Source organism: Onychostoma macrolepis, chromosome 25 (assembly GCF_012432095.1).
Source record: "Onychostoma macrolepis isolate SWU-2019 chromosome 25, ASM1243209v1, whole genome shotgun sequence".
Classification (NCBI taxonomy): Eukaryota; Metazoa; Chordata; class Actinopteri; order Cypriniformes; family Cyprinidae; genus Onychostoma; species Onychostoma macrolepis.
The window spans coordinates 124,699-148,780 of NC_081179.1; the positions used below are offsets into that span (position 1 = coordinate 124,699).

Genomic DNA, 24,082 nt, shown 5'->3' on the forward strand with positions numbered 1-24,082 from the left:
ACTTAGAGTTTTATTCCTCTGTATATTCTGAAGGGTTTTACCGAGGGGTTTGTTTATATTTCATTCACACTGATTTATAGAACATTTTATTTGTTAAAAACATAGTGAAAATACCTATATTTAAAGATTGCGAGGTTGTTTCTCCACTTCAGCAGCACTGACATACACCAAAACTTAGAATTTTATTCCTACCTATATTCTGAAGGTTTTTACTGAGGGATTTGTTTATATTTCATTCACACTGATTTATAGAACATTTTATTTGTTAAAAACATGGCGAAAATACCTATATTTAAAGATTGCGAGGTTGTTTCTCCACTTCAGCACTACTAACATACACCAAAACTTAGAATTTTATTCCTACCTATATTCTGAAGGTTTTTACTGAGGGGTTTGTTCATATTTCATTTACACCAGTTTATATACTGTAAGAGTTTATTCTTAAAACATGGTGAAAATGTATTTGTTTTTATGATTTATGGAGTGATAGAAAGAGAAGTCCAAAATCCCCTTTGTAAAAACCTTTAACTTTAATATGTCAACAAAATCAAACAATAATTTTAAACCTGGTTTTATCCAGTGTTCAGATTTTGAGGAAACATTTGCAAATGAGTGCACATTTAAATATAATATTTCAGACAACTTAACATAATGTGATTAATCAACTGGGGAAGTATGGTGATATGATATCAAGTAGCAAAATGTTTACCTTATTCACCTGTAGTTGCTTATCTTAAGTATAAACTCACTTCATGTTGATCAATTTCTCAGACAACAAGATTTTATATTTTCTTAATATGCTTCTTGATATAAGAATGTTTAGATTTTTGTACTGGAAAACAAGATAAAAATACCAAGTAAGAATATTATTTTTTGCAGTGTACCCTGCTGAACAGACGGGTCACCACCAGCACTAACTAGCATGGAGGTTGATCTGTTCAGCGGGGTAGATGACTGTGTATTAGTTACTACACGAGCTCTACTCATGGGAATGTATATGTTCAGCGTTTCATCATCATCATCATCATCATCCTCACAACACAACCATGCAGGATTCTTACTCTTGTCTATAATATATTCAACATAAAGGTGTTTCTCGGGGCCCCAGTATTCCCAACTGATCAGAGCTCCGTCCTCGCTCACGGATGAGCTGACGTTCCCAAACGCTGGAGCGACCGGCGGCGCTGAGAGAGAGAGAGAGACATCATCAGCCCATCACAGTGACCTCTGACCTCCAGATCAGTGAGTGTCAACGATGCATTGACATGAGTGGCACTGTTTACAAGAGGTCCAAACACAATGTGAGTAGCGTAATAACATTTGACGTTAGCGTGTAGAGGCTGATGTCACTACTGTAGGAGAGAATGGTGTTTATTCTCATTCTTAAAAATGAAAAATAAAAAATCAGAGCTGGATCATGAAGGAAAACACACACTGTACAGGAACTGTAAATCTCAAAGGATTTAGTGAGATATGAATTTTTGGGAAGCCAAGCAATTTGAATATATTAACAGCACAGTCCTTAAAAAAAAAATTCTGCTGAATTGCAAAAAAAAACAAAAAAACAAGCCTAATATTGCCTAATTTGATGATGCGGAGTTTATAAATATTAATAAAAATGTTCCATCGCATAGTTATTTTCACAAAATAAGAATGAAAATCTTAACAAATTATATGCATCAGCTTTAATGCACATAAGCAGTCAAATGCCAAAAGTCTGACAAAAAGAAGTATTGAAAATGTATTATTTAACATACAGTAAGTTAAATAATGGAGTGGAGTTGGAAAATATGTTCAAATACTCAATTTAATGTCAAAAAACTTTACAAAATGTATAATTCTCTGTCTCTGTGTGGATGCAGTAAAACACCTGATTCATGTTTGCATTTTCTTGTGTCACTGGCCATAATTCTAACTTTTAAATCAATATTAGGTATCAAATAATGTCCTATATGTGAACATTTGCTGAGAATTGATCAAACAGTTGTCATCTGGCTCAGATTCAGAGAGGAACCATGTGTTTGTGTTGTTTTTCTGCTGATTGAGGGAAAATACAAGACGACTTCACCGCACAGATGGGTGTTGAAAGCAAAAATGCTACAAAATGCATCAAATTTAGAGAGAAAGTGTGCCGTGAAAGAGCAAAACAGACACTATTTCAGCACCCTAAAATTAGTAAGAAACAAGTATGGGATTTAATTCAGCAAATATGATGCAGGATGGTGTAATAACAATAATAACTATTATTTTATTACATTTATAAAAATGTATTATTATTATTGTTGTTGTTGTTATCTCCAAGACGGAAATAAACAACAATTAATGCAATTGCACTGTAAAATAAAATACAATTTAAGTTATTTTACTTTGTATACAAGTTATTTTACAAAATAACCAAAATCAATTTCTTCACTTGCAAGTGTTAAACCATCAAGCTTTTATTTTGGCAGAAAACAGCAGGGAGACAGTTTTACAAACATGTCTCATTACAAATCTACTGAAATGCTGTAATCATCTGTTATGCCAAAGTGAAAATAAAGCATTACTGGCACACGTTGCCTTCCCAAATGCATGTTAAACTTGCAGCATGAGCAGAGATTGAGTTTGCTGCATTTACTGAGAACCGAGACACTGAGAACACTGGATCATGAGCTGCTCACGTGTAAACGAACATAGTGCTGCGATTCACTCTAGGACACAGCTGACAGACTATATATTTCACTGATTGCAGGTATGATGGGTGTCTGAGTTCACACAGATCCAGAATCTACATATGAACATCAGTCCTGCTGTAAACACTACGAACACGGACAACACGCAGCTCGTTTCTGTCATAAAACTAAGCAGGTATGATGAGACTCTGCTGTCTTACACAGATTGACAAACATGAGACATTCAAAAGACAAGTCGAAGTAGAAATGTAACCAGAAAACACATAAAACTGACACACACTACAGAAACAGCTGTGCGCCCTATCTAGTGTACGTACCTCTGTCTAGGATGGTGACGGCCTCCTCAGTGAGCGCAGGACCGACTCCTCTCTGCGTTCTGGCACTGATATAAAACTTGTAGCGTGTGCTGTGAGGGAGGTTCTGCAGCGTGAAGCTGCTCTGATTGGACGGCAGATCCAGCTCCTCCAGCAGACCCAAATCATTTTTGCTATCGACTGGAGGCGGGACAGGAGCGGAAAGGGGCGGGGTCACGTTATTTTACCCAATCATAAGCTACGCTCACAGATCATTTGATTTGTTCGCTGCTTCAAACTTACTCGAGCAACATGAACAAGGACGAACACTCAAATATACACGTACGACACATGAAAACAGTACATTTAAAATAGCTTCAAAATATAGCAGAGATTCTGGAAACATTCACACCAAAAACAATAACTATGAAGTTTTAACTCTATGTGAAAACTGAAGTTCACTCCACCACTAATGATATATAACAGAGGAACCGTAATCACTGGAATCACTTTCAGAACAATTATTTTAATCCAAACTGATGCAGTGTGCAACTTCTCATTCCTTAAACAACCTTGTCTACTATTTTCAGTACAAGAAATAAATTTATGCAACTCTTAAAAAAGTTTATACTAAAACTCTTTAAACTCAAAAAATGAATGAAACTCTTGATAGAGATAAATGCTGTGATGCTGCATAAGCTTGTGGAAACACCATTAGATCAACATTCGATTGTGCGTCTTTCTCATTGGCAGGCAGTGTAGTTACGGTTCCTGGTGTGAACGGGTCTTAAAGCAGTTAACCGCAGTGACGCTGCACAGGTTTTCTCACCGGTCTGATATTTGAAGGTGTATCCGGACAGACGGCCGTTCCTCTCATGAGGTGGACCCCATTCCAGCGTCAGAGAGTCCAGATCTAAAGCAGAAACCTTGAAGAAGGACGGCGCGCCTGGAACTGGAACACAAACACAAACACACAACATCCGTGTTAAATGATAGTAGCACCTGTGTGGCCATCTGTACAGCTTTAGGTCGAACAGTCCGGTTTTAAATATTTTATCCAGTGGTATGTGATTAATAAATAAATAGATTAAAACATAGCCTAAGTTTAAGATAACAATAAACGACACACATTTTAAACATAACATTGTCAATTTCAACCGTTTTGTTCCAAACAGAAGGTTTGCATCTCCAGTCAACACAGTGGTGCTTTGTTCTTGAATGAATCAGCTGTTTGAAGGAATCAGTTGAATGAATGAATCAATCAATCAATGACTCACTCATTAAGACAGTGACTTGTTGCCACCTACTGATGGTTTTAGTTTCATATTTCACATAATTTTATTTTCTATATTTAATATACTGTATTTTGTATTTAGAACATTATTTATGCCGTTGTAATGATCCATCTAAATGCCACTTCAGATGCAGATTCTGTGCCGCCCCTGGACTGCAAAGATGGATTTTGTCTGATTTGACTTGATTGGTAACAGCCCTTTAATGCCTTATTCTTATTATGTGTATTAAACAAAAATTTAAATGTAAATGAATGAATGAAAAGTTGCCTTTATAAAGTTCAAAATGCCTCAGGAAATGGATTTAAATATCAGCCTTTAATGGAAAAGTTTTGATCGTGTCCTCTGTTGAGTGTTGTAGAAATGTTGGCGCTGCTCTTACCGCCCTCGGGCGTCTCGAAGCGCTGCGGGACGCTGGCAGGACCTTCTCCTCGGCCGTTGAAGGCCGTCACGTGCAGGTTGTAGACGCTGTAGGGCAGCAGGTCGGGCAGTTTCCCGCTGGTTTTGTTGGGGCTGAAGATCTCAGTCCTCTGTTTGCCGTGATGAGAGTTGTGTCGGTGTAAACTGCGCTCACGATAGTAATGCACCTGCACACAGACAACAGTGCAACCTCCGTTAAAGGCTTTCTACCATCCACCTACTCTCCATATCCTCCCAGCATGAGCATGATGAATACTGTGATGATTTTAATGTTTTTATTTGTCCATTTGTGTATCCTAAAGATTGTGTCATTAGACTTGTATGTATTTTATTGTTATGTAAATTTAGTAAATGTGAATGTGAATTACAGCTGCTTAATTACCACAAAAATCACAATCACGATTATGTTGGTCAATACTGAGATGATTATTAAATGACTTTGGAAAAGTCATGCATTTGTTGAATTTTTAAAAACTATTTTTGAACAGTGGATCAGGGTTATTATAGCTAAATAAAACTAAATTAAAAAAACACAATTTCATTACTTGAAATAAAATAAACATTAACTGAAATGAAATAAAATATTAAAAGAATAAACTTTTATTTCAGCTAGTTGTCTAGGTAACATTTCACATTTTTGTTTAGTTTAAGTTAAAGTACAAAAATAAATAAAAATAAATAAACAAACTAAAATGTAATAAAAAATAAATAAACAGACATAAAAACAAAAACGAATAAAAATGACAAAAATACTACAACTTTAAACATAAGATATAATAAATATACAGTTAAATCTATAATAGATATATAATTCAACAAAAAAAGTAAAATACATTTTAATTAGATAAATTAATAACATTAATAATAATTTAAGAATTGAGAAACAGAATGTGGTTCAATAATCATTTTACCTTGACTATCTTGTTTTCATAATTATGTTTAGAAATAACCTTTGATTAATCGTGAGTATCTGCAATTAATAGTGAGTACCTGAATCTGAGTATCAGCAGGTCACATGATGAGAGGAGAGTCGTACCTTATATCCCTGCAGTCGCCCGCGCACGGATTCGGACGAAACGGGGCTCCAGCGCACCTCGGCCAGCGTGCTGTTCAGCACCAGGACCCGCACATCACTAGGAGCTGCCGACGGAACTGCACAGATGCATTCTGGGATTAGCAGCATTCTGCTAGACAAGCGTATAAAGGTATGTGAACCGTTGAAAGCATCACTCACAGTCCTCTCCGGAGTATCCGATCACAGCACTGGGTTTGGGTCCGGGACCATAATCATTCACCGCCTGAACCAACACCTCGTACGGCACAAACGTGGGTGTCCCCGACACAACGAACTTAGAGACATTAGCCACACTGACCGACGTCCAGTCCTTCTCCATGTCCTGCTGACGCCACTTGACCTCATACTGCAGGCCGGGACCGTTGGCCTGCAGAGGCGTCAGCGGCTGCCCAACACGAACACAAACATGTTTACATGCATCCAACAGAACGGCTTATACACACATGAACTTCATCTCCACAGAGCCATTCATTTGAGAAAACTATCATCAGTTACACACAGACAGTGGTTTAACACGAATAAATTATGAACTTCTGAAATTAATAATAAAAATAATTTCAATTTTTTTTCAGGAATGTCACATCATCTTCCTCCATGTTTTAATTTTGACAGTAAACCTCTGTTGTGCCACTTTGTTTGATAACAAAAAATGAATTGTTACATTTACATTTGATTACATTTTAAAAGATTAAATAAATCCTTAATGTTTTATGCTTTCGTTTGATTACCACTGTTTGAAAAATGAAACAGATTTCACAGGGCCCTAATAATTTTTTTTTTTTTTTTAAACTACTGATAAAGTGCAATTAATACACTATTAATAAAGTTAAATCATAATTTCAATTAAACAAAATATGAATTTATTTCACCAAAATTAATTCAACAAAAACTGAAATTAGGAAAAATGATAATGTATATCATCATATGAGGTGTTTATTAATAATCAGCGTCTAACCTTCCACATGATGACCAGATTATTGTGTTCGGTGCCGTGACCTTTGACCTCTGTGGGGTTCTCGTCAGGAGCTGTAGGCATTAGAGATGTGTTAGAGGCGAGCGAATGAACACTATTGTGATAGTGAACACGTGCGTGCCATACCTGCGGGGCTGGTCCTGTACTGGCGCGAGGGCATGCTGGGTCGGCTGAAGCCCACATCATTGAGCGCCAGCACTCTGAAGCTGTAGTGGACATATGGAGAGAGCTTCAGGTGAGCCGTGGTCTTGGTTCCAGGAACCTCCGTCAGATTGTGCCACACGCCGCTCTGGTGAAGAGCGTCCTCATACTGGATCAGGAACTCTGACGCGGCAAGAACACAAGGTCATTCAGAAAACATCCTTACACCCAACAGAAATGTAAAGATCTTTAAAAGTGTGTCATACTCTTGATAGGGCTGTTGTGTTCATCTCCAGGTGTCCAGGTGAGCTGAACGCTTCTCGCTCCCGGATCCGTCAGCTCCAGATCGGACGGTGCTCCCGGCTGCTCTGTAGAGTTAAATACCACTAATAAATAATAATATAGTAATACATCTTATTTCTATATTGCCTTCGAAAACCCAAGGACACTTAACATAATACAAATAATATAGTTATATAATCAAGACAACACTGTGAACAGGCAGTCAGACGGTGATCATATAACATACATAACAATAACCGATATGAAAACAGAAAAGAAACAATCAATAAAACATATTGTGAATTTAGTTCAGTCTTAAAGTCTCGAGTGAGGAGACAGCACAGAGGTTTTCAGTCAGCTTATTTCAAAGCTTAGGAGCTGAAATGCTGAATACCCTACCAACATCTTGAGTATTTCAAACTAATTCTCAGAACTGGATCTCAGAGTAGATCTCTGCAGGCAGGAACGTAAGGGTGTATTAATTCTGTAAGATATGATGGTCCTAAATGGTAGGCTTAAAAACTAGGACAAGAAAGAAAAGGAGCCAGTGCAGTGCTGAAGGAGTGATGTGAGCTGATTTCTTTTTCAATGTAAGGGCATGAGCAGCAGAGTATTGAACTAGTTGCAAGCAATTAAGGGCTTTAGTGGGTTGGCACCAAAACAAAGAGTTACTGTACAATAGTTCAGATGCAAGGTTAATGCATGGATAACAGTTTCAGCATCTTTGTGATTTCGCAAAGGTCATATATGAACAATTTTGCGAAGGTAGAAAAACAAGATTTAACAAACTGGCAGATGTGAGGTACTAATTGTCAAAGCATAATTTGGGATCAAATAATACCCCAAGATTCCATACAATGGGTGAATAATTTACCGTAACTCCATCATTATGTGAATGAAGATTCATTTTAGGAGGAGATAAGGGATTTAGGGCCTACTAAAAGGATTTCTGTTTTGTCAGCATTCAGTTTTAAGAAGTTTTCAGCATCCATGGTTTGAGATCTCATAGGCAGGAAGTGATGGAAATGGGAGGAAAAACAGAATTGGTCTGTACAGGAAGATAGATTTGTGCATCATCAGCATAAATATGGAGGTTCAGACCATGAGGCTGAATGATCTGACCAAGAGGAAGCATATAAATTAGAAACAGAAGTGGACCGAGAACTGAACCTTGAGGTACACCACGGGAAACAAGATCTGGCAATAGCAGACAGTTGAGATAGAATGCTGAATGGAAAGAAGTATCAAAAGCTGCACTCAGATCATAGGAGCAGAAAGATGAGGGCACCAGAGTCAAAGGTCATTCACTACTCTTAAAAGTGCAGTATCTGTACTGTGAAGAGGATGAAAACCAGACTCAAATTCTCAGACTGGGTTTGCCCAAATGAGACAAATTTGTCCCTTTTCTAATACTTCTAATAGACATAAAGGGGAGGTTGGATATGGGTCTACAGTTACTCAGGACTGTGTTATCAAGCACTGGGATTACAGCAACTATTTGTAGTCCAGTAGCAAGGGATCTGTTTATCGTGTGGATGATAGCTAAAAAAAGATAAGGCAGAATGTTTTTGACTGTGTGTGTTGGTACTGAATCAAGCTGAGCTGATCCAATATCAACACAATTACAGAAATTGATTTAACAATCATCCATTCAATCTCAGATGTATTAGTGAATAAAAAGTCTAGCTTGGAAGTAGAGAATTCTGGGGAAGCAAATGAAGAGAAAGACAGGTAGATACTGTAAATTTACTGTAGAAAAATGTCTGTAGAGATGTTGGTTTGACAAGTTTGTTGATCTCAGAGAAAAGAGTTCTGGATTTACACTTTGCTTTTTTTAATGACAGCATGCAGTACTAAGTGCTTTCACAAACATGAATCAATTCATCAACTCGTGATCACATGATCAGACAAGCACATGCTGCATGATGACATCATCAGCTGCATGTCTGCACACCCACAAATTAAAGTGCATTCACGTGATGAGTCATGCAAACTCTACAGATGCCTTCATGTGGAAATCAACAGAACGATTCACACAACAGCATGCTCCATGAACCTCACCACACACAAGCCCAGGGCATTATGGGATGTGATGTACTGTGTGTTTACCGTAGATCACTGCAGGAGTGGGCGGGGCCCCTGAGTGGGAGGGGTTAGAGGAGTGAGGAAGAGATGCGTTAATTTACAGAAAATTACACACTTCTAGCTAAAATAATTCTACAATGCACTATTCTGTCGATGTTTATTTGCTGTTAATTATTTATTTTAATTTTTATTTATACATTTTTAAATTGCATTTATATTTTAGTTATTGATTTCAATCAACTGCTTGTTATTTAAGTCATTGTTTTTATTATTTTATTCAATCAATTGTTATTTATTTAGATAATCTCGTTTTCAGTTGGATTTTCTGTTAATATTTTAAAATATAGTTTTTTTTATTTTGATTTATTGATTTTAAATCAACTATTATTTATTTATTAATTCATTTATAACTAATATTTATTTATTTAAACAAATTCAGATTTTTTTATTTAAATTATTTTATTTTACTTTTTATTTATCTCCTTGTTTTCTATTATGTTTTTCTCCATTTTCAAGTTTTTTTCTATTTGTATTTTAATTCATTTAGATTTACTTATTTAAATAATGCTTATTTTAAAAAATATAGATATATTTATCTATTTAGTTAGCTTAAACTTATTATTATTATTATTATTATTATTTTGTTAGTTGGATTTTCTGTCAATAAAATCCCTCGTATCTGAATGAATCCAGAGACACTGGATCTAGTCCTTCGGTTAGCACACAAACACTCACCGACCACTGTGAGCTGAGCACTGGCCGAGTCCTGGTCCAGCGTGGTGTTCATGATACACGTGTATGTCCCTGCATCGCTCTTTGTGACATCTGTGATGGTCAGACTGTCCGAGTCCACTCTAAACCTGTTATCAGACACAAAACCCTCAGACCGGCTCCTCACAGTACATTAGCGCTGATGCTTCAGAGCTGTTTCATCAGCAGAGACTCTAAAGACTAAAAACATTCAAATCTGCACACTTCACCTGTCAATGTTTCTCATTTCTACAACACCTGCTTAAACTGTTACTCACCTAAAAGTGTTTTAAAGACAAAAATATAAAACATTTTGTTGCTCATTTCAGGGAAATACTACCAGATGGCTTTAACCCTTGTTAACTACCAGATGGCTTTAACCACACCAGCAAAGTTTCGACACTCTGAAATGTTGTGGAATGAGTGTATGGAATATATAATATGATTATAACTTGGATATTTCATGGTTAAATGCAAAAAATATATATATCAAAATGAACTGATTGTCAATACATTTCTGCATTTGGCAGATGCCTTTATCCTTGAAACTAAATGTGCATATTTATTATCAGTTCATGCATTTTCAGTTTGCTGGAAATTGAACCCATAATCTCGCTGTTTCCACACAAATATTATATTGGAGTTATAATATTCACAGCTTATAAAAATGAAGTTTAAAAACTTTAATAAATTTAAACAAATACAATTAAAATAAATAAAATGATGGAATGAAATAAAAAAAATAAAAAAATGTGTGTAATGTGTGAGAAGTATTAATATGTTTTTACCACTTTTTTTTGTTTTTCATAGTGTAATTGTTGGTGGATTGCATTGATCAGTAATCTTCACCCGGAAAATAACCCAATACAAGAGTTAAGCATGGTGAGATGTGATGAAGTGAGCTGAAAGGTGAAAACATCATCAGATTATGACATGATCAGACAGTGTGTGATTGTGTGATTCTCAAACCTCTCATCATCAGGCAGCTCTCCGTCATCCTTCAGCCAGGTCATGGTGGGCACGAGAGACGGGTCGTGCTTGGCTTTACACTCGAACACCACATCCCGCTTCCTCTGGACCACCCGGTACTCCGGCGGCCTCAGGATCCTCGTGGGCTCTGAAGAGAGAGACGTTACAGGTGAGCAAACCTCAGCACATTCTCATCCAGTCAAACCAGAGGTTTAGACCCTGATAACGTCTCACAAAGCAACGTTTATTGTGAGTTTCCATCTCTCATCAGGTCTGATGATCCACCGATGGATCGTTTCCTAATGCCCTGAATATAGCACACTTCCTGTTGTGCTCTTCAGAGACGCACTTAAGTGCCGTTTGAAGAGTGAAAAACATGCAAGCTAAGGCCTGGAGCCACTAAACACGATGCATGATGGGATACTGGAGCCATTAAGACCAATATCCATGTCTGTTCAATATAAAAGTGCAGCATGAGCACGCACTGAAACACTCTCACAACAGAACTATTTAGACCAGAGGCTTTCAATCTTCAAGATGCCACGGACCCCCAAATATAATTATCCCCAACCTAAAATTTAAAAGGCAGCTATATATTTTCATGTATAAAAACTAAAATTATGCTTTGGAAAAAAAATGTGTAAAACATTATTTGAAAAATTAGTTATATTGTACATTATTTCATATGGTTACATTATTTATTTCTTTGTTTATTTTTATGTTTCATCATTTTTTATTTATATCATCATTAATAATTTATTGATTTATTTAAATCATCAATAATTATGTATTTATATAAATCAGTTTATTATTTATTTAAATAATATTTTATAATGTATTAAGTTAAAACATTGTTTTTAAAATATTTAATTATTTTTATAATTTATTTTAATATTAGTTTTACTTTAGTTAGTTTAATAATATTTTATCATTTAAATAAATCATCAAAATTTATTTTAATCCATTTTATGATTCATTTAAATCTGTTTTAATATTTAGTTATTTATTTAAATGTATTTTTATAATTTATTTCTTTAAATCAGTTTTATTATTATTATTATTTTAGTTTTAGTTATTATTATTATTATTATTATTATTACATTATCAGTTTTTCTTTATTTTTTTTATAGTTTGAAAAGCCCTGATCTAGAGGACTGAACGGCGCTGAATCTCTCACCTTTGACCTCCAGGTAGATGTGGTTCTCCGATATGCCGAGGTTATTCCTGGCCACGCAGGTGTATTTCCCGCTGTTTATGGGTTGAGACATGTGGATCTCCAGCGTTCCGTTCTCATGGAAGACATAAGCATTTCCCTCCAACATGCTGGAGCGGCTGTCCTTAAACCTGGTAAACACAATCCCATCATGCACTGAGGTTTATATATGGACAGACTGATAACAACTGGCCTGAAATTTGCAGTAAACAATTTCCACAGCCAAAGTAAATCATGAGAGACGGCCCACAATGCACTGCAGCAAAATCAGGCCTGCAGTTCTCTAATGAAGGCCAATTAAAATGAAAAGCTCCAGTAAACAGTCACACACACACACCATGTGATGGTCGGGACGGGCGAGCCGAACGTCACACACTCCAGCAGCGCAGGTTTGTTCATAATGACCTGATAGACTATATTAGGTGGCGTCAAGACTCTGGGCGGCTCCGCTGGAACACAAACAACGTCACATGATCATCACTTCCACTTTTACTTTATATTTAATATTTTATCAATATTTTAGGACAATAAGTTCACTTTTTTTTTTCTGATGAATTGAATCAGGACTGGTGTTTAAGTGCTTTGTTGTCACAAAAATAATGTCAGAATGCAGCAAAGCTTAAAGGTGCCAAACACTTCAGGCTTTATTTGATTCATGATACATGATTCTCCCATGAACAGACGTGTGTATTATTTCTTATTTTCTCACCCAGTACGTTGACGAATGCGTTGGACAGCAAGTATCCATATTGGTTGGAGGCGTTACACTGGTAAACAGCGCTGGATCCCGTCTGAACCTCGGAAAATATGAGGGTGTCTCCTTCCACTCTCCTGCTGGAGTCTTTAGGAGCGTCTGTCAGCAACAACACAGCGTCACACACACACACACACACACTCATGTCTGGTTTGCTATCCTTGTGGGGACTTCCATAGGCGTAATGGTTTCTCTACTGTACAGACCGTATATTCTATTGCCCTACACCTAAACCTACCCCTTACAGGAAACTACAGGCATTTTTAGATTTTCAAAAGACTTCATTCCGTGTGATTTATTAGCATGTTTGCCCGTGACACGAGTCCCCATGAGTCTGTGTGTATTCAGGTTTAAGTCTCCACCTGAATAGAAAAACAGGTACACACACACACAGTGCTGAAGCAGCTCTCTCTCACACACACACACACACACACACACAGTCACTGACCCTCGATGGGCAGACCGTTCACCAGCCAGCGGATGCTGGGTTTGGGGTGTCCGGCGGCCCGGCACGTGATGCTGCCCATCTCCTTCGGAGCCAGAACCAGATTCCTGGGAGCGCTGATCCAGTACGGAGCCGCTGCCAATAACACAACAGCCACATGAGCATTACGCATGATAATCTATAAAAGAAACTGTGGATTGGTTTTGTTCCTTTAAGAAATTAAAATATTGGTAAGTTTTATTCTTTTAAGATATTTAAATGTAGCCTATTTTTGTTTCTACTAAGAGAAGAAAATTTGGTCAGTAGAGATTAAAAATATCAGTCCGTTTTGTTAAATTAAGATATTTAAATATGTTTTTTTTTTCTATTTATTTCTATTTTTCTCTATTTCTATTTTCTTCTATTAACAAATTTAAATATCGGTTCGTTTTATTATTTCAAGGTATTTAAATATAAGTCTGTTTTGTTAAATTAAGGTACTTAAATATCAGTCTGTCTTGCTAAATTATTTAAATATTGGCCAGTATTGTTTTATTGAGAGACTTAAATATCAGTCTGTTTTGTTAAATTAAGATATCGGTTAATTAAATATCGGTTGGTTTTCTTCTATTCAATATTTAAAATGACGGTCAGTTTTGTTCAAAGCGAGAGTAAGTTATTCTTAAAAAGTATTAATAGAAATATGAGTGTTCACAAGTGAATTAAAAGGAATTTAGATAACAGATTGGTTGTCTTCAGTGAAAAATATCCAAATATCAAAGAGTCTGACGTGAGTTTAACATTCTCCAAATTTAAGCAGGACTGCAAGCGATGATGTTGAGGACGGAACCGAGCTTTATTGTGAATCAGGGCTGTCTGTGGAGCGTGTTGGACAGGACTGTGTGTTCACCGTTAACCGTGACTCTGATGGTGTGGTGAACAGAGCCCAGCCGGTTCTTGGCGATGCAGCGATATTCTCCAGCATCCGCCTCCGACACATCCGTGATCCGCAGAGTCTTATCGAAGTTCAGGAAGGACGCTCGTCCGCTGGGAATCTCACCGTTGCGTTTAACCCATGAGACCGCAGGAGTGGGACTGAACGGGAATATGAGGGACATTACAGGTCAACACAGAAACCCTGTTTTATCCAACGCAAACAAAGGTGCATTGCATTTCAGCAGTTCATGCCTTCCCTGGGAATCGAACCCATGTGCCACCGTCTACTGTTTGAGCTACAGGAATGCACATGTCCAAAATGAAAAAATCATATTTCACAATCATTTAAACCAAACGTGTGAACACAGATGAGAGGATCTGAACTCACAGGCCGTCAGCGATGCACTCCATCTCTAGAACCTCTCCTCTCAGAACCATTTTAGAGCTGACGGTCTCGCTGGGAACCATGAAGACCGGCGCTCGCTCTTCTGCGGGTTTATCTGAAACAAACACTCTCAGTGAGATCCCGAGTCAGTCACACACACACACACACACACACACTCCTGCTGCTTACACACTAGACAGTAGTTTATATCGTATTTAACACCGCAGCATCCCTATTTACTGTAGTATTTTATATTTCATAATGACGCCAGCTTTGGATCAACATACAAAACTGTCAAATATTAGCCTAATATTCTATTCATTCATTAGTTGTAACATTTGTTTTGTCTTTTAACCCTTATGTTGCGTTTCACCCAGAGAGGATTTTATTTTCATTAGTCACATTGAATTAAAACTCACTGACTTTGCTCACACAGGGAATAACAACATCCCCGCCAAAATTATTTTATATTTATATATATTTAATTTTTTGGTAATTATTATTATTTTTTTTATGTTTTTCTCAATTTTCCATGTTTTTTTTTCAAAAATGACTGACCTACAAGAAATATCTTCTTGTATTATATTTTTGCCAAATATTAGATTAAATCGCTTTATCAGCTTCTTTTCTTTCAATTTTGGAATTGATTGACTGTAGGCCTCATTGATCTGGGATCTCAGTTTTTTTAGTGAATATTGCCCAAATTATCCACAAGCAATGTTTTTTTTGTTTTGTTTGTTTTTCACTCAAAAACTGAGATCAATGAATCTTATGATCAACCAGTTCAAAAAGAAATACAAAACCTGTGCTGATTGAAAGCAAACGAGTTGACTGATACTACAGCGTAATGAGAGCAATATTTGAAAAGCCAGTCATTTTTGACCAGAAACACCAAATTACAACAGCACAAGGGTTAACTGAATGCATGAGGGTAACCACATAACTGTATATTACTGCCATATTGACATTTTACTTTATTTATTTGCATATTGACACTTTAATATGCTCAGCTTTGACTGAAAACAGCTTCATGATTGAAACAATGAAACAAACCTTTCCGTGAAGCTGCTTTGAATAGAAGTACAAATAAACGTGAAATAAACTGATTTAATATGAAGAGAACTAATCAAGGTTTAGAAGAACTAAATGAAAAGCAACACGGGAATAACAGAAATCAGGAAGATAAAGAGACAAACAGAGTTCAGAATGAGGTGATGATTAACGAACAGAGAGAGACAAACTTCCCAAAGTTTGATATAAGATCATTGAGTTTCTAAATCAGAAGATATGATCGATTAGAGATCTGAGATCGATTAGTCCAGGAAACCAGGGCTTTAATAAAAGACGGATTTGTGCGTGAATGAGGGAGTACGGGTGAGGTTAGAGTAAACCGGGTGTTGGTCAACCGGCAGGACGAGGGGTTGTTAAAGGAGGGTCACTAGGGGGCGCCATCACTCACCACTAAACAAATCAGTGTCATTGAAATAATCTGCCACTGTGTCATTGAGTGAATCCACTGAAACACAACAAAACAACAACACAAATCAAAGACATGCAGACAGAAGTGTCCCACAGCTCAAAGAGCTCTCTTTGTTTCTCAGTGCATTAGCGTGATGAATGGACGCTCGCTCGGGGGCTTTACATCATCTCCGCTCAATAGTGTTCATTCACAGCAGACTCACTGTCGAGCACACGGACGCTGATGGGCTGCTTCTGCTGGATGGTCTGCGTGTGCGGGAAGCGGGCGTAGCAGATGTAGTCGCTCCTGGAGTCCTCCGGCTGGACGTTGGAGAAGTAGAGATCTCCGTTCAGAGCCTGAGACACACGCCGGCTCTGCGGCAGACGCTGGAAATCTGCGCAGACACAGACAGACATGAGTGTGATCTGAACCGAGCGTCTTCTGAAACACATCACACACCTGATCCGGTTCTGTAGGGTTATTCTGGTGCCGCTTTACAAAATCAACAAGCTGCATGCAGAGCAATAACAAACATTTTACTGTGTGAGTGAAGGAGTCAAAATCAGAAAGTGGAACTGAAAAGAATAATACGGTTTATTTTGCCAACGTGCCTCAGCGCACAGATTTTCATAAGAAACTTGTTTAAATACAAACAAGATCCAAACTGAAACATGCTGGCAAAATAAAAACTATATATATATATATATATATATATATATATATATATATATATATATATTATCAGGACTCACAAAGCATTCTAAAGAATAACATTTTTCTTATCTGCTATTTTCTTAAATTTTGTGCAAAAACACAGCCTTCGAGGTGTTTTTCATTGAGTTTATCAGCAAGTCTTTGTTGAGACCTGCTATACAATCATAGTCATTTTCTTCTTAAAAATGTTTTTAAATATTCTTAAGAAAAATATTCAGAACTTCATAAGACTTTTTTCAACAACTGCACGTCTTGAGAACTTCTTGGAATTTATCTTAAGTAGCAAATTCTGAAGAAGTCGGCAGGATAACAAATACTTTAATGCCTAAGCTCAAAAAACTCAATTCAACAAAGAGAGGAGATCACGCACACTGGAAGAAAACATCTCACAAAAAAACACTTTATTAAGAGGCCAAAAAGTTGCAAAAAAAAGTCCTCAGTGCAAAGTACAAAATGTTTTTGATTCACACTGTCATCAGGTCATAACAGACAATAGCAATCCTGATCCTATATATAGACATATTTTTACTGTAATGCATCTAATAAAGTTGACTTAAAACACACATGCATCAAGTGTGTACACTAACATTCATGAATAATACAAATATTATGCAAAAATATAAACAAAATGATTATATTTAATATTTATTTATACATCCTTGATGATTATGTCTCTTTAGAGGAATGTTTTTTTTTACAATTGTTTTGTATAATTTTTGTATAGTATGTTTCTGAAGTGTACACACTTAGTTTTTCTTATGCTATTGATGCATGTATGAATGGATAATTGATTAATTTTTGTGAATCCAGCAGGTTTCTGCTGATACAAAAATCTGAAATATTAATGAGTTTCATTATTGTGAATGAAATTCGCAATTAAGTGAAAATAGCATCAGATCTCTTCTTCCGTATTGTGGCGTACATCTGAGTGTCACGGATTAATGAAAAAAGGGCGGGACTTGGTTCTGTTAATCTGTCACTAATTGGCTGTTGAGCTGTGGGCGTGGCACTTTAGCCGGGGCGGGGCTTAGGAGTTTAGCACTAAATGATTGGAGAAGTCCAGCATACATCACCAGAGGGAGACTGACACTGAAGATCCAGTTTAATTCAACATTACGAGATCGAAACATTTATATATGCTCACTAACATGCATGTAGAAAATAGGTGAATTTTCATTTGACTTACTGTTGTCCATCCAGAATATGATGGGTGGCGGGAGGCCGGCGGGGGGGCGGCAGTGCAGAATTAAAGACTGTCCCTTCTCTGCAATCATTGGACTGATTCTCTCTTTAGACCACAGAGGAGATCCTGCAGAAACAGGAACGATCGCTTGACTCAACACAACTGTGAAGGTGAAGCTTAAAGGGACAGTTCACCCAGATATTGAACATTCGCTGTTAATTTGCTCACTCTCAGGCCATTCAGAATGAAGGTGACTTTTTTCTTCTGTAGAACAGTAAGGAAGATTTTTAACTGAAACCGTGGTCTTTGATTCATAAATTGCAAGTTAACAGCTATCGTCACTTTAAGATTAAAAAAAATAACGTATCAGGCAACACAAAATGAATACATGTGGCTCCTGATGATCTATTGAGGTCTTATGAAGTGAAACAATTGGTCTGTGCAAGAAACTGAACTTTATTTACAGCATTATTACAAAAGTGAGTTTTGAAGATCGGACGGTTCAGTCTGATTTGATGAACTGGTTAAACTAGTTCACCAACAAGAACTGATTCAAAAGAATGATTCGTTCGTGAACCAGACATCACTCCGGATCATTTGTCTGAGGCTCTGGATTACAGTAATAATGTTGTAAATAATGTTCAGTTTCTTGCACAAATGGATCGCTTCGCTTCATAAGACCTCAGTATATCATAAGGGGCCATGGGGATTAATTCTGTGTTGCCTGATATGTTTTTTTTTACTCTCAAAATGCTGGTACCTATTGACTTGCATTATATGAATCACCAAAGACCAAGAGCTAAAAATCGTCTTTTCTGTTCTCCTGAAGAAAAAACAAGTAAGCTACATCTCGGATGGCTTGAGAGTGAGTAAGTTACCAGCAAATGTTCATTTTTGGTGAACTATCCCTTTAAACTCAGGTTTTTCAACCGGAGATGAGAAGTGGTGAGTGGAAAGTGTTGAGGAGAGAGAACTAAACACTATGAGGATCCGTCTGCAGGATTGAGCCGTCGCATGCATCACAGTCAAACGTTGAGATTTACCTCCGAATATCAGATCTCTGAGGATGCTGAGAACGTCTTACGACACAGAACAGTGAGAGATAAGACGGTTAAACAGAGGCAGATGAGACTGTGGAAGCTGTGATGTGACTGAGCTGACGTACTGGACTGGCGGATGAAGATGCTGTTGGAGACGGCGGTGCCCAGCTCGTTGTGAGCGGAGCACTGATAGACGCCCTCGTACGCCTCGGTCCTCTCTCCTCCGCTGATGTCCATCACCAGCGTCCTGAGCGAGGCTTCATCAGGACTTTAGGGTCCTTATCGATGTCAAAATGCGTCCCGTTCCTGGTCCATGAGAAGCTGAGGGCGAGGAGAACAGCAAAGCGTGAGTTAATTCTGTCAGCGATCTGTGTCAAATGTCAAATACTTAGTCAACCTTATGTTTTTCAGTCAAGTTTTAGTCGACAAAAGACTGGACATTTTTAGTCTTGTTTTAGTCAATAAAAACTTAAAAATTATATTTATATGTATATATTTTAAAATCATATTTTATCATCATAAATATCACTTTTTAGTCATGCTGCATGATGGTTAAACTGATAATTATGATTATATTTATGATTACTGATCTATTGTTGTCATTTCATCAGGATTATGGCAAATTAAGAAAGTGTGAACTCACATGCATGGTCTAGTTTATTGATTTATTATATTTATCATAAAAATTACCATAATTTACATAACGACAAGTAGTAAAACAAGAAGCTTCTATCAAAACTGAATAATACCTAATGATTCCTAATAAAAATTCCATCTGGAAAGCTTAAAAAGTCTATAATGTGTTTTTTTTTTCTCCTTTTATTTTGTTGATAAAGAGAGATTTTGGTAAATTTCATATTTTTAAAAACTACATTTCAGTCTCCTCTTTTTCCATCAATACTATTTCATGTAAAAAGGATAGTTCACCCAAAAATGAAATGATGTCATCATTTACTCATGTTGTTTCAAACCTGTATGAGTTTCTTCTGTTGAACACAAAAGAACGTTGACGGTAGCCATTGACTTCAATAGTAACTTTTTCCATACTATGAAAGTCAATGGCTACCGTCAGCTGTTTGGTTGCCATTATTCTTTAAAATAACTTGTTCTGTGTTCAACAGAAGAAAGAAACACATACAGGTTTGGAACGACATGAGCATGAGTAAATGAGGACAGAATGTTAATTTTTGGGTGAACTATCCCTTTAATAATAGTAAAAACAGTAGTGTTTACCTTCGTCTCGTCTTAGACGTGGAAACAACGGTTGATCATAGAATTATGAATGAAATGAAGATTATTAATGACGAGCTCAGACAGGTTTCTCACCTGGGATGCGGTTTGCCTTTGGCCTCGCAGTGGATGACGATGTTCTCGCGCGGATCTACGATGTAGTCCTTCGGTGACTGATGGGTGATTGTGGGAGGCTGCGGCACTGAGGGTCACATGACACAGAAGAGATCAGTTACAGCCAATCAGAGAAACACACACACAGGATCCATCGACATGCAAAACATGATAACACCACACATCAATCTACTGCAGCACATGCACTCAAACACTCTTTTATTTCTATAAATCAATGCTGTATTAATGAGTCTGTCAAATTTCCTCTACAAAAGAACTGAAGCAGCAGTCGTGCCGTACGAACAGCATGCAAACACAGCAATAAAACCATATCATACGCAAACTAAAGGAAATAACAAGCTCAGTTCACAGCACACGTCTTTCAGGACAGCAGGTGAAGAACTTACGCTCTTCCAGAAGTTTAGCTGAAGAGAATCACACAGACAGACTTTCAGTACATCAGCAACATCACATCTCTCATACTGACTGTGTTCTGTGTGGACAATTAACCCTACCTGCTGCTTATCTGCGGAAATATCATTCCCAGCGTGCGCACACTGGTTTTTAGCTATTTCTTGATTTGTGAAAAATATTACAGCATGAAGAAACTGATGTTCAAACGATCATTTCTAGTTTAATAAATACGTAAAATGAAAAAATGAACATTTTATTGCAGCATGTGTCATTACCTTTAAATTAAACAGTGTCTCTCTTTCTCTCACGCACACGAGTACATGATGAAGATGAGGAGCGCGCACAGATATATTCGAAACAATGAATCTTTGTGATGCAGTGGTTTAACTGATTAGAGTTTCGAAAAGCTCTGTTTCACACACTATACCTGCTTTTTAAAATCATTACAAGCAATGCCAAAATTCAAAACTGAAGTGAAGTGAATATGCAAATTCACTCTTTGCCACAAGGTGGCGCTTGTGGAACAGCAGAACTATATAGCCGTTACATAAACACTACGTTAGTACAGGCTTTATATGGATGTAAAATGAAAGGAAAATGCCACCAAAAATGTGAGTTTACAGGGATGATTCACTACATAGGCTAAAACAACCAGGCTGAAAATGAGTGTGTGAGTTTGACTACAGAATGCTGTTGTCATATAAATAATTACTTGAAAAACATAATTTCCCTGCAGCCAGTGGACCCTCTTTCCAGTGTAGGCCCCTGGGCTTCAGGCCCTTGAAGCTTGTGCATTAATGCACAATCCCTGGATAAGTCCTGGGTATCTCCTCACCCTAGATCCGCCCTGAGTGTATTATATATGTGCTGTGTGTGTGTGGTTACGTACGGTCCAGAGGAACCTCCAGCGCCGTGATCATGTGACCCAGGAAGAGCAGCAGCAGGGCCAATGGGCCGTCCCTCTGCCTGTCCATCACGGCCTCGTGACCAATGAGCTGCGTCTGGAGTGAGTTTAGCCCCGCCCTCAAGCGTGATCAGGACTGCAGCGGCTCACAGACACACACAACACTGAAACACACAGATTCATTTCACACACATAATAAACACTAGTAGTGTTTTATATCTAAATATATTCTAATCAATGTATAGTATTATATATAAAACTATGATTGTGTGTCAATGACAGTAAAATAACACTGGCTCCAGATCAGTGGCTCTGAAGGTTGGGTTATTTATAGGAATATCACTGATGTAACGTTTGCAGAGATCAATACACAGTCACACACGAGTCTGATCGATATGAACACGCGTGTACTACACACTGAGCTCTGGAGCACAAACTCAAACACAAATATTATACAATCTTCAAATGAAAACACTGATGATGCCTCAAAGAAATTTAGAATAGAACTGAACCAATCATGTGAATCAGATGTTTGAACATGTCTGTGACGGCCAAACACGCTAAAACATTCAAAATAAAACACATGTGTGTCCCTGCAGCACAGAAGCAGTCATAAGCAGCACATGTATATTTGTAGCAATAGACAACAATACATTGTATGGCTCAAAATTATACATTTTTCTTTTATGCCAAAAATCATTAGGATATTAAGTAAAGATCATGTTCCATGAAGATATTTTGTACATTTCCTACCGTAAATATATCAAAACTTAATTTTTGATTAGTGATATGCATTGCTAAGAACTTCATTTGAACAACAATATTTAGATTTTTTTGCACCCTCAGATTCCAGATTTTCAAATAGTTGTATCTCAGACAAATATTGTCCGATCCTAACAAACCATACATCAATGGAAAGATTATTTATTCAGCTTTCAGATTTATGTATAAATCTCAATTTAAAAAAATTGACCCTTATGACTGGGTTTGTGGTCCAGGGTCACATTTACAAACACTGTCAATGCCTCAAAACACTGGAAATTTGGAGTACAAATGAATCAATTGTCTGAGATTTGCTCAGTTATGCTCAAACGTTCGTTCATCTGTTCATGAGCTCCACACGTCTGAAACAGCACAGCAGATCCATCATAACGCCGAGCTGTAAATGTGTTCATAATTACAGCTCATATTATCACAGGCGCTCGTAATCGCTGCCAGACCGAACCAAACGAACACCGAGCGATCACAGGAGTGATGTTCTCAAACACACAGAGCTGAAACAACCAGAACACACACCAGACATGATCTGCGGGAAATATTAAATAAATAAACGTGTGTGTGTGTGTGTGTGTGTGTGTGTGTGCGCGTGTGAGCGCTGCTCTGTTGCCAGTCTGTGAGTCAATCCTCGACGCTCGAGCGAGTCAAACACACATCAGACTCTAATTGTCCTCTTATTTCCAGTTAAAGTTGTTTATTGCTCTGATATCGTCGGAGACTGTGGCGATCCGCTCCTCGTCTCTGTGACGCAAACACACAAAGACATTCCAGCAGACGTTTCCCATCAGCCCTCATTAGATTTTATAATTGCGGAGGCGGAATGCAAATAATGGCTGTGTTTATCATATGAATGGTGTGTGTATGAATCAGCCCGGCGCTTTATGAAAACACCAGCGCTGACCGAGTTCAGTGTTTGATGAGCGTCTGCTGCTCTTATTATTTCAATCATTTCACAACACACGTTCATGGTTCTCTGATATCAGGTAATGATGACGCCATGCAGCTAAATAAATACAATCATTTTAGATTTTATTTCAAAATAATAAAATAGCATTTTTTATTTTAGAAATATTCATTGATTTTAATTTTATGTTGGTTAATGGTCACATAACATGCAGCTAAACAAATAAAATATTTGTATATTTTATTTAAAATATAGTTTTTTAAAAGAAATTGTTTTATTTAGATTTGTTATTTTAAAATTATTTATAAATTTGTATATATTTATGATTTTGAGAAACACTGATATAGGAGATGCTTTTATCTGAAGATTAATCATTTGTATTCCTCATCTATAATTACTAACACTAATTAAAAACTATTGTGTGCATGTTCAATTTCACCCGTATACCTTACACATACTCACATAAAGCCATATATACTAACAGCTAATATTAATATTAATAGCAAATCTAGATACAAAGTCTTGTTTTCTGAGAAACGTATCAAAAAGGGTTCTGCTGGAGTTTGATGAGAAACATGAAAACACTTGATGAATGGTTTAAAGATACTCTTGTGTTTCTTGGCCTTTATCTTCTGCCTCAAGGACACTTGCTTTTGTCTTCTGCTCATTTGTGTTGTTT

General features: G+C 37.2%; 1 protein-coding gene across 1 annotated transcript in view; it reads right to left on the reverse strand.

Moving 5' to 3' along the window:
• Window positions 1-24,082, reverse strand: part of LOC131534183 (neuronal cell adhesion molecule-like) — a 66,889-nt gene that overhangs the window by 7,526 nt on the left and 35,281 nt on the right. The window contains 26 exon segments of the mRNA XM_058766881.1: window positions 1,062-1,184; window positions 2,990-3,166; window positions 3,795-3,917; window positions 4,640-4,844; window positions 5,714-5,829; window positions 5,912-6,137; window positions 6,708-6,778; window positions 6,852-7,049; window positions 7,133-7,234; window positions 9,258-9,287; window positions 9,969-10,093; window positions 10,953-11,100; window positions 12,130-12,296; window positions 12,503-12,614; window positions 12,875-13,018; window positions 13,368-13,499; window positions 14,254-14,438; window positions 14,668-14,779; window positions 16,124-16,180; window positions 16,347-16,517; window positions 18,024-18,146; window positions 19,186-19,305; window positions 19,308-19,381; window positions 20,387-20,492; window positions 20,812-20,829; window positions 21,708-21,886. Of these exon segments, the coding sequence (XP_058622864.1) occupies window positions 1,062-1,184; window positions 2,990-3,166; window positions 3,795-3,917; window positions 4,640-4,844; window positions 5,714-5,829; window positions 5,912-6,137; window positions 6,708-6,778; window positions 6,852-7,049; window positions 7,133-7,234; window positions 9,258-9,287; window positions 9,969-10,093; window positions 10,953-11,100; window positions 12,130-12,296; window positions 12,503-12,614; window positions 12,875-13,018; window positions 13,368-13,499; window positions 14,254-14,438; window positions 14,668-14,779; window positions 16,124-16,180; window positions 16,347-16,517; window positions 18,024-18,146; window positions 19,186-19,305; window positions 19,308-19,381; window positions 20,387-20,492; window positions 20,812-20,829; window positions 21,708-21,792 (3,250 nt within the window). The 5' untranslated portion in view covers window positions 21,793-21,886.